The sequence below is a fragment of the Bombus fervidus genome, chromosome 1, assembly GCF_041682495.2.
Source record: "Bombus fervidus isolate BK054 chromosome 1, iyBomFerv1, whole genome shotgun sequence".
In the NCBI taxonomy this organism is placed as follows: Eukaryota; Metazoa; Arthropoda; class Insecta; order Hymenoptera; family Apidae; genus Bombus; species Bombus fervidus.
The window spans coordinates 22,464,405-22,482,104 of record NC_091517.1 but is presented as its reverse complement, the minus strand read 5'-3'; the positions used below and the strand labels follow the sequence as shown (position 1 = coordinate 22,482,104).

Below are 17,700 nucleotides of genomic sequence, written 5' to 3'. Positions count from 1 at the left end.
TCCTATCTGATTATTACGGTTTTATCTCATCGCCGTCCCGTGATTTCAGCCAAGATGGTTGGCATAGCGAGGGTTACGACTATCATGGCACGAGAGTCGACGAAACGAGGATCTATAGCGACACAGAGTATTATCCAAGTACCACAACGAGTACTTCGAGGCGAAGAGGTAAGACGTAAAGCAGCATATTCTGTTGGTTTTCGGCCAACAATGGATACATTAGTGCTTTCGATGTATGTTTTGACATATATAGCGTACGCGTCTCTCTAACAATAGTAAAAGAGATCTTAACTCGGTTTATTTCTGCATGTAAATAGGTCCTCATAGAAGACCGTCTTTGGAAAGACAGATGACTTTGTACGATGATCATCCATATTATACCGACGGATATAGCAGCGATGGAAGAGTGGGGAAAATGAGCGCTACGTATCCTGAATGCCAAACAGACATTAGGTACAATGAGTATTACGATAGCACCACGGGATACGGTTATCAAGATGAAAGGTGAGTATAGTAATTACGTACTATTATTTGACTTTCCATATCGACGTATTTTTGTACAACGCAATGTAAAAGAAACTGAATTAGGGAAAACAATAAGGTATCGGTTTGCTTTATTTATAGATCGAGTATTTAAATATAGAAGATAATATACGTTAAATTTTTCTTTTATTTTAATGTTGAATGTGTCACCAGGTATGGTCAAGACGACGAAGATAGGCAATGGGATAGCGGAGGGAAATGGTACTTAGGAACTAGCACCTATTATGAGAACAAACGGAATAGAAAAACGCTTCCACAGAGGCCTGCATCTAGCATCGGTATTCATCGACCCGATTATAGACCAATAGTTACCCGACAACGCAGTTATGAATCGGAGGAACTCAATCACAGGTATCAGTCAGCTTTCTTTTCTTCAATTATATCGATATTATCAAGATAAGTAAGTTTTAATACGATCCTTTGTGTTTGTCTTTAATGATCGTAGCACTCGTCGTCGAAAACCGCTTCAACCACAACAACGACCGCCGTCTCGAACAGAAGGCACTGGAAAGAAACTACCTCCGACACCGACAAAGCCAAGCAATGTCGTTATCAATCGTAAGCTTGTCTCTCTACCTGCCACACCGAGCAGGCAACTGCCAAAGACTAGAACTCCTTCCGAGGAGAGCTACTACAAGCCTGACTACAACCAGGACTACAATTACGCTTATCGCAGCCATGATAATTTACCTCAGGATACCTATATTGACAGTATATATAGCGAGGAAAGAGGTTACGTCCAAATGCACGCGCCTGATAAAACTCAATACGGGTCCACTTACATGCCCCAGGTCGATGACCAGTATACTAGTTCGTGTCAAGAGCCACAGACACAGGATAGGTACGATCAACAGTATTTACAAAACTCGTATAAGGACGAGTATCAAGAGCCTTACCCGCAACAGAATAACCAGGTTTATCGGAATACGTATGAAGACATGATATATCCGAACGTGAGTCAGCCAAATGATCAATACACTAGCCAACCAAACGATCAATACAGGAAGACAAGCAGAGATAGGATAATGGATGATAATTATCAGGTGAAGGGTTACGATCAGAATAACGTACAATATCAGGACAGGAAGAAAACTTACTGGGAAGATACGTATAAAGAGCAATACGATGGTTACAGCGTCTCTACATCGAGCGTATATGACCAAAATAACGTGACAAATAAATACAATCAATATCCGAAAGAGCAATACGATTCCGAGTACAATATAAATACGTCGACTGATTATCAAAGGGCTTATCCAGATACGTACAATCAGGAAATGTACGGTCAACGAATCTACGATCAAGACACATACATTCAGGATATATATAAGGAGGATGGCCAAAATACTTACACTGAAGATACTTACAACCAGCAGGATCCGTACACTCAGGTACCCATTACGTCGCAAAGTAATTACGGCGATACTTATACCACAACAGGACCACAAAAGGACTACGTTGACTATCAAACGCCGTATAGCAAAGAGGAAACCGTTAGTAGATCGTACAAAAATGACTATCAGAATCAGTATGAAGAGCCTTATAATCAATACGAAGAGTCATATCCTGATTCTTATCAGGAATCCTTCAAGGAACGTTACAAAGAGAGTCCAGTTACCAGCACGGAAAGAAGAACGAGCGAAGTTCCGGAGTTGTCGGTAACTACGCCTAGAGGTCAGACGAGAACTAACGGATATCAGTCGAGCGAGTCAGACTATTACGTTCCCCCTCAGGAAAGTCAGGATATATCCTCGACCGGTGTACAGAGAAGAAAGAAGTTCGAGAAACGTGGACCTAGCCCACTCGTACAACAACATACAGATTCCTTGGAGTCTAAGGACGACGAATTAAAGGAGTCTATCGAAACTGCCGTGAGTTCAATTAGTAGCATTCCACAGAAGAAAGGAATCAGCAGCGACTATTCAACAGCTGCTGACTCTAGCTCCGTTGCCCCTACTTTGATCGAATCTCCGCAAAGTACGGTGCAGCCCGCGACAACGATGGTTAATCATGTAACAGCCAACCACGTTCCAACTAGTATGACGGTGACGGCAATGGTTCACACAGGAGCTAATGGAAAACGATTAACGAGAACCGAATCCTGTCAGGAGGAAGTTATCGAAGACGAGGAATATCCAGAAATCATACCGAAGGAACCACAGAGAAAAGACTCGCAGCTATCGCATCAAAGTCAACTCAGTCAACATTCTTCCCAGCACAGCCAGCATTCTCAGAAACCAAAATTAAACAGAGGAGATTCTTACGCCTCCGACCACTTCCCCGACGAATCGTACAGCAGAAGAGGTTCATACGCGCAACCTCCAAGAAAAGACTCCTTCTCATCGATCACGCAAGACACCTTCAAACCACCTCTCACCAGGACAGACTCGTACCAAACGAGAGGTAGCTATGAACAAAACGTCAGTGCTCTTCAGCCCGTTTCCAGAACTGAGAGCTATTCGCGTGGATACTTCAAGGACCAAGAATCTATAGAGGAACCAGAGGTCAGCTTGAGCAGCGCGGTGAATGACGATTATAAGATGAGGGACGAGTCTCTTGAAAGGTAATGTAATAGATTTAGAATTGTTTAAAAATATGTAGAATTATTGACATATATTGATACATATATGTATATATTGAATGTTTATTTATGTTTATTTATGAAGGTACGAGCGAGGTGATGACGGAATGCTTCGTGACTCTCGGGAGGACTCGTTGGTGGACACGTACAAAACTACGCCACCGATGTCGCATACCGAAAGTCCACGTGGTAAGATTATTCTTTATTTTGTATTTTATTTTATTTTTGTGAATATATATGTATGATAAAAGTTATATATTAATGTTCTTGCTTCTTGATTTACAGGAAGCATAACAAAACAAGCGTCCTTAGAAGAAAGTGTTCAAATGGATACTCCACCGAGGAGTCCACCCGAGCCACCACCAGATAAGGAACTTCTCGAGATGGTTGGAGCTGCTTCAGTGCCTACACAATTGAAAGAACGACCAGAGATGACATCAAGACAACGGTGGCATTGGGCGTATAACCAAATAGTAATGCAGCTGCGGGTAAGTAAATCATATTTTGATTTAGGTATTCAAAACGAATACTGTTTTATAGAGAAGTGTTTTATTAATTCTAGACTATTAAATAATATTAAAAAGTATGGAACTTTCAATGAAAGCGTACTTTTATAAGATACCGTATAGATGATAGTATAGATTGGCAAACAGTTCTAGATATATACTATGCTGAAATAGCGAAGTTACTACAGAAATAGATATACAGATCTCGAACGAAATGAAAATGACTTTCCGTCACATCGAGGTGCTAGCCAATGACCTAAACGGCGACCTTCCGAAAAATGTAGCGCTTCATGCCGGCAACCCGCATTTTTCTTACTAGTCCTTCGCTGTTGCAACAATAGCCTTGTCAATTATTATCTTGTATCGATTCGTCACGTACGTTTATCGATCTCGAGATCGCATCTAGGGGTTCTGTACTTTATCACCCGTGTAGCTCGTATTGTTCGTTGTCAGTTAGAAGGTTGCCACAAATTCGTCGATCCTTATCGGTAGTTCACGGGATAACGAAAGGTTGTACACCAATGGCACGAGTTATACGTACGTAGATGAATTTGAATCGACGAGTGATTTACTATCTGATATCGAAGCGTTAGAAACCAACGAAGCCCTTAATTTAACGACTATAAATGATTTTAACGACTTAAAAACTTATATAATTATAGATAATTGTGTCAGTATAAATTAAATTAAAACTTGCTTAATTTCATCGTACGAAAGTGTAAAAAAGCACTTCATTAACCACGGATACGAATTAGTCACCGAATATTACGCACGTCCCAGAAAGCAAAGGCGCACCGTTGCATAAATTACGAATAATACGTCGCGATATCACGGCAGAAATAACAGTCGCGCTATTATCGGTGTCAGTCGTTGTAAACGAACAATGAATGTTCATTAGTGTTTTATCGGGAACCTTCGGGAAGAAATACGAGATTATGTTCGCGCAAATACCCACACATACATAGACACACACGGAAGAGGCGTAACTATCCTGAATAAGAGACAAGTTTCAATAGCGAATTCAATGCGATTATTCTCAATGCGAACCTCTCGGAACGAATAAACGAGGGAGAAAAGTGAGAGAAAAAGGAAAAAAAGAGAAAAGAGCTTGTGAATCGAATCCCATTGCGTGGAAAGGAATCCCTGCCGGAGTAAAGGGTGCGTTTATCGGCCTTCTCGCTGCCTTAAAAATACGCCGTTCATCGAGGGGACAAGAGATGGGTTAACGGTTAACTAGCTGCGACACGAAACTTCCATTAACGCAACCTTGTCACCCAATCGTGGCACCCTAAGTACGCACCTGACGCGCTCCTGGGAGCCATCGCAGTCGATATATGTGTATATACCACGGAGAAATTCGCCTCCACGATGGAAAATGTAAATTCCTCGTGGTAACGCACGCTGAGACGAAGCCGATTGTTCGCTCGCATGGTCCGGCTGCGAAAATTTTCACCGGAGCCAGCCAATTGAAGCATCGTATTACACTTTGCGAATATCATTTACATTTTCTGCAAATCGATCGTGAAGCTCTGAATATTTACGTCATGATGTTATTGTTACTATTATTGCTATTGTAGCCTATATCGCGTTCGGAGATTTAATTGCTCTATTTAGACTGTAATTTGTGGTTGGACTAGAGGAATGTATCGGTTTGATATAGAAACACCGGATTGTATCGGTGTGATACAAAATGGTTTAGAACCATCTAGAGAGTAAAGTCCAGAGAAATAGCAAATGATTTATTTACAAGATAAAATATTTCTACAAGATTTTTTAATAATCGTTTATCATGTTTTCGATTGGATAGAATTTTACAGAATTTTGAAACTAAACACTACGTACTCTGTGCTTCTATCTTATTTTTTAACAATACTTTGGTTTCTGGCGTCTTTATGAAACGTCTACAGCAATCGTATAAAAATATTTTCAGAATAATCAATTTATTTTAATCTGTCATATTTATCATGAAAATGGTAGCCGAGGCCTGAAATTATTCTCGTACGTCTAAACGCGATATAAAATAGCGCGGATAAAAGAATTAAATCGAGTTATCTGTGTCAGCATTTACGTATCCTGTTTTTCTCGAGTGGTTACATTTCGCTAAATTCTTAAAATCTTATCCCGCGCAGCTTAACGAATTAAGAGCTCCTTTGCGGTGAAGTTTTTCGGCTTATCTCGCGAAAGCTAAACGCATGGCCATTTTGTCTCTTAATTTTTCTACTATAAAAGAAACAACACGGAGAACCGTTTATCTGGAAAGCTTTAAGCCGGACGAATCTTTTTGTTAATTGTAATAGTACTAAAGTGATTTACAAAAGCTCACTGTAGACATCAGTGACCGTTACTTTTATACTTCATTCTGTTCGAACCACTAAGGTGGTTCCCAGACCGACTAGATCTTCGCGATATTACCCCTTTTTTTACGTATTCGTAGATCACAATGTTCAATCACAATGTATATTTTGCACATTGGTATAATCCCTTATGCTTCTGGTATAATTTCTTTAAGACCTGTTTGAATCTCGTCAATCTTTCTCTTTCAATTTTAAAGATTTCTTTATTACAGATACGTGGCAATGGATTGTCAAATAAATTGTATTCGTAATAACATTAGCGACATCGACGTTTGGAAGGTGTCGTACGTGTAACAAGTGGATATTTCACAAGATATTTTATCAGTTGATATTAAGAACCGACTCACTTTTCAATTATTCTTGTCCGAGTCGCGTTACTATGATTTCATTCATAGTGCGTACTCGTTTTATAAACAGATTTTTTCGAAGAGATTTTAAAGAAATTAACAGAAGATAAAACATTACAATAATTTCTCCAGTTGTATGATTCATTTTATCCGATAATTGTATCTAGCAGTCACTGCTTACCGGTAAAATAATTGCAAACGTTACTAAAAAAAAAAAAAAAAAAAAAAAGCAAGTAAAAAGAAACGGTCAAGACACAGCTGTATGAATTTTGTGAAAAGAAACTGTACGAATCTGCATTCGAAGGCTAGGCACGTTCCTCCCATCTTCCCTGCAGAGACTCGTTTCTTTTACCGCGATAGGACCGTAAGGGCCGCAATCTATGTAGGCCAGTCGGCCTAACAGCAATCGGAAGCCCGTATATCGAGTTGGCAGCCTAGAGTTAGTGGTATCACCTTCACCGTCAAGGTCTCGTCTCCCGCCATTTCGTTATCATCGTTGCCACTTGTCATCGTGTACAAACTTGATATCCTTCAGTAGCGTATTAGTTCACGGGACGATGACAACGTGAAACCATCTACCAACGAGGGAGGAAAGTATATTTTTTATCAGCGTACGTCGAGTAGCGTATTTTGAAAAACGCACGGAAGAATCCACATCGAGGACGAAGAAAAGAGTGAAAGCCGAAGCAGCGACACTATCGATCGTTATTAGGCTTTTATTAGACGGAAGTATCGCCGATAGCTCCCGCAAAGGGAACATCTACACAGGGGGTCGTGTTAACTTAAGTGAAAATATCACCAAGAGGTCCGTCAGGGGCTGACCACCTCCTTTGCCTTAATTCCCGTACGATCCGTCACAGAGTCTGATCGGGCTGCTGCGAGAAACAGGATGTTCTTTATTCTCTCGTCCTTCGTTCCTCGTGTTTCATCGATTTCGACGAACAAAGACGTTCCGTTTTGTAAAGGATAATCAGTGAAATTTACGTGATCGATGGTCGTGTAGTGTATTTAACGGGATAAAAGGATCTTCTCGAGGAACTTTTCGATATAATGAACTGTGTTTGCGGTCTTGTTCGATGGTAATGTTGGATTACGAAAGTGTTTCGCGGAGCTTGTTGCATACTGGAAGACGAAACTCGTTGGAAAATTATCGAACAATCGTGGCTGGAATGCAGAACGGCGTTCTACAAATTCCAACTTCCGAAGCTTGATAATGGTCTGACCGGAAGGGCTTAAGCGGCACGCCGGATGCCGCGCCGGTATATCGCGTGGATAACGATATCCTGCGTGTAGCTACACGTCACGGCTCTGTGAACAGGATCTGCGAGTATCGTAGAAATTGCGCACCAACGAATTTCGCTACTCTTTTTTTTTTCTACCGACGTTTGGTACATTTTTTGGAAACTTTTTTAAAATCGACGAAAATAATATTGTTGTCCGTTTTACAATTTTTTATATCAACGGTCGATCGTTGAATCGTCGAAACTGTTCGATATACGAATAGGAAGAAAAAGTAAATCAAAATGGAGGCTCGTGAAAAATCCACCGAATGGGCTCTACTATTCCCTCTGAAAGCAGGCTTATTCGCGATGAAGTCCTCCTTGTCTTCAAAGAGCGTGCATCGCGAGAAAGAACGAATAGCCAAGAAGAATCAATTATTAAAGTCGAGAATTCGTCGTGGATCTTCTTTGTCGGACTTGGACAAGCTACAGTGTAAGCCAATGCTACCAGACGTGATTAGATCGACGGAGAAATGCTCCGAGTCTCTTCCACATTCGCCAGCTTTGTCAAGAACGAACCTCCAACTGGGAAATTTGTACGTGAGAGATAGTATAGGCGATCTGATGAACATGAAAAGGTATGGCGCGTCCACGTGGAGCGTTAGAAGCGAAAGTTTGATCGCAAAAGTGGTGCCGTTGAGTACGGTGACCCCGAGACACAGTCCGCCGATGGAAAAGAGCATGGAGGACCTCGAGGACGAAATGCAGGACGACTTTCATGTATCCGACAAGCCTCTAACTTGTGCTCAAAGAACGCAGAGGCTCAGCAAACTCATCAAGAAACACAGACGTATCATGGTCTTCAGTCCTAGAAGCCTGAAGCGAGATCTCGTAAGTTAAGGCAAACATTCAGAGACCGAGAACATGATTCAAGTTTTAATGACTCTAAGCTTCGTTTGAAAATGTCTGAGAGTGGTTTGCAAGATGCCGGACTTCTCGCGGTTGATAATGTGGCGATGCCAGAGTATCAGTTGCTGGATAGATTTATTTTGAGAAAGACGATTGTAATTGAAACGTAATTAAGCGTGATATTAGGTTGTCCGAAAAGTTTCTTTCGTTTTATGAGGAAATAATAGACGCACGAGGCTTTTTGTTTTATATTATTTTGTCGAATTACGTACGATCCATTTTGTTCTGTTAAGATAAACATTTCACAGACTTGGTTTCACGTTCGTATGAAGGTGCACTGTTGTAAAAATCACGTTTGCGAAAGAAAGACACTTTTCGCACAACCTAATGCATATTGTTTCTAGAAAGAAAATATAAGAGGAAGAACAGAGGAATTCTTATGTATCCAGAGTTGTTGCTTCACGATTTTTAACACTGTTCATAGATCGTTTAGAGCACCGTAAGGGAAAAGATATAAATGTCATGCTTTTTATTTAGTATAACAGTATACTGTTAGTTATTTTCATAAAACTTGGTGAATTGGTCACCTGTTGGCAAAGTTTCATATGTTTGCACTGAACAGGTCGTTCGTCTTTTTACTTATACATAGTGAATAACATCGAAAAATCAGAAAATTAGAATATTTATCACGTCTTGCGTGCTCAGCTTTACGTAGGATACCTTGTTCTTTTATTTCTTCCCATTGTTACGTCGTCGCATTCATACATTGAACGAGATCGTGTTCACGTGTACGCTAAGAAGCGATGTTATCGACCGTGTACAATGGAGAAGCTAAAACTAGAGACGCGTTGTTAAATTTGAAACAGCTTCTGCAGTCGTGGCGAGAGACACTTACAGGGACTGAAACATTCATGATACATCCGTCTTTCTCACTCTCTTCCGTAGATTGCTGTATTGGCAGATGGCCTGCATTCTCTTCCCAACGCTCATCGTTATGGCCGTTTTTTTTTCGATAAATCCTTTCATCCGACGAGAAAAGTTTGTACTTTGCTGTTTTAGTCGAAGGAATTAGCCAAGAACATATTCGTTCTTGCGACTTTAGAATTTCATCTTTTCATATGCAATAGGCGTAGAAAATATTTTACAGCTTCTGGAGTCTGCAGATTATCTGAAGATTAACTTTACAAGCTTTTTGCTGACTGTATCATTTTTTTCTTTTTTAAACCTTATTGCGAATATGATTGAATCTTTTAGAATTCCATTTTTTTTTTTACCCCGTAAGAAAAATTATTTTCTGCCAATCATAGAAAAACAGTTTTTTTCGAAGAATTTTGTAAAAAATATGCAATGTACTGAAAGTAGAGGCTTGCTTTATCTGAGATATGTTCATTCATACCATTCGTAAATGTCGAGTGTTGGTACAGCATGGAAGGGTTAATAAGATGTTGGAATGTTCAAAGTTATTTAAAATGTACTTGTCTCCGTAAAGTAGCAAACTTATTTCTGCCGTTTGTGTGCAAAGCACTTTGTAGCTTCTCGAGCTTGGAGATTATCCGGGGGTTTAACTGTAGGAGCTCTTTGAATACATCATTTTGTTTCTTCGGCAAGTTCTATTGTAAAAGTGGATAGTAGGATATATATATATATATATAGAGATATTAAAAAATATTTGTCATGCTTTATCGCATGTAGAATTTATGTCATATACTTTTCTTCCATTTTGTAAGATCATTTCAGCGGTTATGAGTACATTAACGCAACGTTATGTTGCTTTTAGCTCGAAATTCATAAATTCATAAAAATTGTCGTAATATGAGAAAAATGTTCGTTTACTTACAAGTATTTATTCTGTTTACAAGCTTCGTCAAAGCTTAATTAAACAAATATTTCATTGTAAAACTCCAGATGTGCGAATGAAAATATTTTTGCCATTTACTTCGCTCTTTTATCTCTACGTTAATCAACAAGATTTTCAAGAATCTCCATCGTTTGAATAGATTCAACTCATTAAGACTCTTCGACGAATAGAACTTGATTTTAAAACAAAGCATGCATTTATCGAGGATTTTTGTTAAACGAACGATTGAGAAATCAAAGATTTGGTTGATAAATAGTTGCGTAATGTTATTTATACGAAAGAGCGATCGTATTCCCTTCGAAATGTCCTTCTTCTTCATATTCTGCTTTCCTATTACGTTTTGAGATTTCTCTGAAATTTCCTCTTCCTTCCGTGGCAACCGCCATCTCGAAACATCTTTTAGATACGTACACACTTTCCGTATGCAAATACTTTTCAACGTTCTGCATGTGCTTCCACTTTCAAATACTTGACAGTGCAAATACTTCTCGATATAACTTTCAACGTATTGACATTTTACACGATACAATTGTCTATACAGACGTGCAAGTTATCAGACCAAGATTATAAGAAAGTAAGTAAGAGGAGATTTCTTCCAAACAATATTCCTAATTTATAAACACGAGTTTGATGCTTTACGAGCTTCGATTGGAACTTTCTTTCTAGGAAAAGTCTTCCGTTTCTTCGAATATTCCAAGTTCACGTAGCAGAAAAAATCAATAATCGTAGGAATTTCGGACAAATTGGTGGAAATCGTTTGAATTAAAATCAACGAATGTAATCTCCGAAGATTTAAAAATGTACTAAAATTCAACAAACATTGCGTGCCCCCTCGTGTTCATATTTTATGCATATAATTAAAGTAATACGTATTAAATTCTATGACAACGAATATCTTGAATCTTCAAGGTGAGAGTAGCAGTATGAAATATTTCCATCGTCGTAATTGATGTTAATCCACGAAAATTTAGACATCGAATTAGTAAGGGATTACCTTTGAGCGTGTCTTTTTAAAAACTTATAAATTCCAGGAACTGTTAACGAGGTGTCCTGAATTAGAATGTTCTGAAACAGCGTGTTTTTGTGATTTTTTTTAGAAGGGAACAAAACGAATACAAAAAAATTTTTTTAAAGTAAAAAGAAAAATTATAACAGTTTTCTAAGCTTATTTCATGAGCGTCCTGTCGCTGCATTCTTCAATCGGCGGGAAAGATCCACCTCGTAATTCTTGACTGAAACAAAAAACCAAAAAAGGATTAAATTATTATATATTGTTCTTTTAAAACAAAGGCAGAAAAAAGTTTATGTAAATAATTGTTATAGCACCTTAAAGTTTACCTTTTTTTAAACCGTTAACATTTTTAATTTTACATTTTTTTCTGTATCTTTAAACATCGAAATACATCCGAAAGTTAATCTACTCGTCGTGGAAAGATCATCGGAATAACTTTCAATTCAAGATTTCTTTTTCACTATTCTGTAGAAATTGCTTCAAGGCAAGTTAAATGAATGAAAGTTTAATCCAGAATTTTGAATGTTTTTGACGCTACATCGCAGCCTATAGAAGATGGTTTCACAATCGTTGAAGATATCTGCGATCTCCCTTGAATTTTTGAGTAGGCGACCAGAAATCCTCGGGGAAAATCCTCGACACTTGAACCACTGCTCGACAATGACAACCTCTTGACAATTTGCATATTTTTGTACGGTCACGTAGCTTCCTGGTAATTTTTCCTTTTCCACGTGTCACTCGCGGAACACAAGCCACGTTCGAGGTTTTAACTTTTCTTTCGCGATTCCCCGGTCGTTTCTGTGCGTCGAGAGAACTTTTTCGGTTACTCGTTTCAACGAATGTTCGTCTTGCGAAAAAATACAGTGTACAGTGTACAGGCGATGGTACAAAGTTAATGAACAAAGTTCCTTGTTGCGCGGAAATGCGTGCCGATCAAAGAACGAATTTGGCGTTAAAATATGACGATTTTTTTCTGTAATATTTCGCGTTATTTGCTCAAAGAGTCGCAGAGCCGTGAACTCGCGTAATTGACTAATTTGATCAGGTACTGTCGGAAAAAAGCAGACGTATTTTTTTTTTTATCAGAGGCAAAGTTATTTCGATATTGGATGTCAGAACTCCCTCGCACAGTCGAACTATTATTGATGAAATTTGATACGTCACGAGTTATTAACATTAATAAATTCCCTTGCACTTTACAGCAATAAGCTCGATAATAAAGCAAAATGAAATTTTACAAATTGCAAGCTATTTGATTGGTTTATTTGACAGAGAATCGTAAAATCGCGAAGAAGAAATCTATTAATCGATAAACTATTGTACAAGGAGATCTCGACGATATAACATTGTGCTTTTGACTGAAATAATCGCGTAATATGATAATTAAGAATCGTTCGAGGTACAGTTTAACTCAACCTAATTGTTACCATCAAATTGTAAGCTGAAGCGAAGTTTCAAGTGAACAGTATGAGATTAATTTCTCTGGATCAACGACGTTAATTAGACTTGAGCATTGCCTATCACAAGATTACGCTCACCTCGACCTCTATTTACTAACTTCTCATTGACTAAACACGGATCAGAAACAAGCTGTAATTATAATTCTATTTGAATCTCCATTATGCGATATAAATATTTATTAGTTATTTAACTTGTTAATTAATATCGCGCCCTTAGGACGAAGAATCTAGAGTCCTGAATTTCTGGTCCCGGAGGTATTCACCAAAATCGATGATATCCAACAAAACTTTCTGTTAAATTTTGTTTAAAAATTCAGAAACCTTCTTACGAACTCGTAATTAGCTTTAGTATATTAAGTTTACAACTGTTCGCGCTATTAATAAGGTAAAAATTAATTTTCATCAAAATAATTTTTCAAGATATTTGGAGTTTAATTTTTAAGGAAGGAAATAATTTTCATCAAAATAATTTTTCAAGATATTTGGAGTTTATTTCCTTCCTTTTTCTTATAATACGATATATGTGTAGGTATACGATTTCTAACGAGAGTATCTGGTGCGATGTTTAATTCCGTAGGGAATTACCTATATGTGTAATTCTGCAGCGAGGATTACCGTCTAGATAAAGAAAAGACTTACAAGGATAATCTTCTTTTATATCGCTATAACATCCTTGGAATAGTTAATTCTAACGAATAATCAGCACCAATGATCAAAACGAAGGGAGCAATTACATTAAGCAGAACGAGAAACCGTTGTCTAACGTGAATAGTCTTGTCCTAAACGAGGCAATCGTCCGGCAAATGGAAGGTTTACGTTCGAATTTCGGTCCAGCACTAGCGATTCGATTGATCGATCTTTTCACGTTATATGGAATGTAAAAGGAGGTTCGAACAATCAAAATTTATCGTCGTATCAGTAATACGACAATCTTTCTTGCACCGACAGAGCTGTAGAAATATGTGCTGTTTGTGTGCCAACCGCGACCACCATCGTATCTGTGGCTCGACTTTCCTCGCGGAAATATCTACGCGTGAGAAAGTTGGCAGACCGAAGAAAACTTCGTCCTTGCCATCTGTGCACTTCCTACGATTCCCAGGGGACTGAAAAAAAAAAAAAAGAGAAATTTGACGACATACGCGACATTACATTTTTCAATGCTTCGATGACCAGGGAAGTTCCTCCTCGAGGTATCCTTCTCGGAAGGATACTTCGAATATTTGTCATCTCATATCTTTGAACGGGAAATTTGTAGCTTCATGTTGTAGGAGAATTTGAAGTATTTTCCGCGGTAATTTTAATCGTGCTTTAATCGTTTTTATGGAGAATTATAGCGTACTTAGGGAAAGAGGTAGAAATATGACTAGAGTGAAATAAATCGGAGAATATTTCTGGTGGAAGTATGGCGAAGAAAGCCATGGTAGACATAAATAGCTCGGAAGATACTGCACAGCCACTTTTCATAATCGTATATTCAAGCGAAGTAGTTGTGATCGTTCTAGTTGTAGTCGTTAATTTTTAGAAAGTATTTATACATCACATTCTACGAAAAATATATACAAAATTTGCTACAAGTAATTTGAAAAGTACGCGTTATGAATGTCAGAATTAATACTAATATTATACGCTAAACATATTATCCGTGATATTAAAATATATTTAATTTCCACGGATTTCCACTCACTGAAATTGAAACTTACATGCACGCGTCGTATATTAAACTTTGAAATCGCTAGATATAGAAACGAAAGGTTTTTAAAAAGATATTAACTTATAATTTTGTCAAAATTAAAAAATCGGATAATTGAAAAGTCGAGGGAAATAGGAAGAATGAAATGAAAAATTAAAGAAATTAGAAAATCTGAGAGATCTTTTTTTACAGAAAATCAATGAAAATACGATAAATCGCTATTAATATATTTGTCATTAATCTCAAATGAATAACGAAATTAACACAAGATTCGGTATAATTGTAATTCGGATATAGTTGGAAATTTTTGGCTGGTAATGCGCGTTAACGAACTTAACACCCATCGTGGCCTTATCGCATTGACAACAGGCTAAAATCAATTTCCTGTCTAAGCATCCTTCTCGCTGGCTGTGGAACATCGTGTACGTAATTACGACCCTTTCGACGTGCGAACAACACACGGAGGAGCACGTGTTTTCGCAGGCAAACACATTCATAACACTAGTTCAACTATCGTGCCACCCTCGACATCCTACTATGCAAGCACGTAATCGAACTCGTGGCGGACAGCTTTATCGAGAAGAGGGTGCTCAAAGGGATAAGAGATACTATATCAAACGCGAAGTCGATGGACAATGTCGGCAAGGAACAGGAAAACGATCAATCCGGGATTAACTGATTCCGCGGTCAACTCGAGTCTTGGTTTGCACGTCCTTCACGAAACGCGGCTAATCCTTCAGGCTCTCGTTAACATAGCCATGATCGACTCGTAAGACGTCAGTGTAACAAATGACGTGGACGAAAAGCTACGTTTTCCATCGAGATTGTTCGTTGGATCGTCTCATAAATTACGCGTAAATCTGGCCAACATGATTTACAACATACAAATTTTCTTTATCATCGTTGAGAGAATTGTCTAACTTTATGGTTTCAAGTTATCGTATTCTAAGAAAGCCTTCTTAAATCTCCCCATAAGAAACACTGTAAGCTTCGATATTAAAAAATACACGCGATAAAAGAACAAATGATTGGCGTATTGTTGCAGAGAAATGGAATAGTTTGGTAAAATATTAGAATTTTTTAGGTATTACTTGTACGAAGTATACTTGTTGGTCGATTATGGAAGAACGCGGTACATGTTAAAGAAGAGTTTTCGTGGCAAGTGGTCGTAGATTTCTACAGTTTCGGCCATTAACATTTTAAGTAAGCGTATTACCGACTCCTTTAAACAAAATATTGTACATTACTGTAATTTTACATCAAATCAGGTCGTCGATCAAATTATTCAAACGTGCGAAGAACTCGTTTTATACGCTTTTTGCGGTTACTCTGTTTCTCCGTAATTGGGCTCTATGACAGACCATGCTACATATTTGCAAGTATGTAAGTTTTCTTGTAACTTGTGTACAACTAGTCACACGCATAATCATACACGATCCTCCCCTAAAAACATTTTATCGTCTATCCGAATCAAATCCCTTTTCGCTGCTGGAAATTATTTATTTCGAGGAATATTTTTGTAGTTTTAAACGCAATATCTTCGATGGAGATAGGATAACTAAACTGCCAGCTTTTACGCATTTCTGGGAAACTTGAAGGAGTACAAATGCACAGAGCGCGCTTAATATTTAGAAACGCGTTTATAAAATAATCAAAGTATCGCGATACTCGTTATAATATTTAGTAGGCGAAATGATTTTCCGCTTATGTGCTATTCTTTCAGTTATTTTCGTACAAAGATGAATTTCCATAGATATCACGCGATCTAGAGATAACATGCGACTCTACGAAGTCATCCCCTTGAATTTTGTCTAGAAAATAAAAAGAACATTTGCCTTTTAATTCTCGGTATGAACACAGCAGTCCTGGACCGGGTTCCTTTCAATTTCCAACGATTTCGTATTTACAGAAGAGATTGTTCGATGCAAAAGAAATTAAAAGATGCCTCGGCTCGCTTTGAAGATGTTCATATCTGTTGAATCGGTCGAATTACTTCTGGTTCAAATCCCTGGAAACGTACCCTTTTATCTGTTTCGTCAGTCAAACGAGACGGCAACTATCTCTTTCTGTGCTCTGACAATACTTTCTTCTCCTTGGCGACGATATCCGTCTTGGGACAATCCTTCTGTAAGATTGTTTCGTGCGATCCTATCGATCGGGATATCGCTTTGGATATTCTCGGTTAAAGAACGCCAGCTTAAATCCTCAATTACGTTTGATGTGGATGAAATCTTGTCCTGTGTTCGAAGGTTGTTGTTCTTCCCTTTCAGTCTGTAATACTAAAGATCGTCCAACGCAATGTTGTTATCAAAATTCTACAGTCCCTAAACCCTAAATCTTTGTCAAAGGGAACGACTCTCTTGACTCCTTTTATTTCGCTCATCCATCTGCTATTCTCTCTTGCGTGTTTCTAGAGGCATTTTCGGTACCGTAGGTAGAGCTCATATTTATTCATGGTATCCAAGGAAATAATTGGAACAACCTTTCACAGTTGTTTCTATTTACGAGCAAATTTCGTCAAACTCGCGGTACCGCGTCTGAGCGTGGTTAATTTAAAACAATAATGTGTTTGTCGATACAAATTGCCTCTTCCGTTTTTAATTTATATCGTTTAAGCTTTACCGTTGAATTTTACTCTCACCATCTGCATACATTTCGAATGCAAGTGTAATTTATTGCCTTTTGCACGATGTTTACTGCGTTCGATCGGTGGATGTTGAAACAACGATTTAAAAATACAATTCTTTATCGAATTTAAAGAAATTCCAGGGTTCCGCATTGTAATCAATATCCTCGTTACTTTTTACGTCGATTACCTTGACAGAATTATGACACGCGTGTTTCCACTTAACTTTTTCTCAATTAGATTTTTTCCGAGATTTGAGTGAATTATTTTCGTTTCATTTAATACGTATAGGAAGATCTTTCAATTTCGTATGAAAAAGCTGATCGAGCAAGCTAAAAATTGAAATCTGCTGAATTATTACTATGTACCGATCCTTTTGGAATTATTAGTCCGTCTCCTGCCACGTTACAGATGGTTCTGACATTTGACTAATTGAATGTGTGCTGAGTTTCAAATGAAACGCCCTTCAAGAAGGATCTGTATGCCAACCGGAATTCATGAAATTACGAGTATTTTAGTTGCCACTCGTAATTTTACCAGTCATGATTACATTCGCGCGAAATTCTCTGAAACGTTAGCGAGCTTGTTTAATCA

General features: G+C 38.2%; 1 protein-coding gene across 7 annotated transcripts in view; it reads left to right on the top strand.

Moving 5' to 3' along the window:
- Positions 1–17,700, top strand: part of Unc-13 (unc-13) — a 375,091-nt gene that overhangs the window by 82,757 nt on the left and 274,634 nt on the right. For all 7 annotated transcript variants that reach the window (XM_072009894.1, XM_072009885.1, XM_072009890.1 and 4 more), the window contains 6 exons: positions 50–168; positions 318–504; positions 697–894; positions 989–3,106; positions 3,210–3,313; positions 3,410–3,612. In XM_072009894.1, the coding sequence (XP_071865995.1) occupies positions 50–168; positions 318–504; positions 697–894; positions 989–3,106; positions 3,210–3,313; positions 3,410–3,612 (2,929 nt within the window). The remainder of the gene's footprint in view (positions 1–49; positions 169–317; positions 505–696; positions 895–988; positions 3,107–3,209; positions 3,314–3,409; positions 3,613–17,700) is intronic.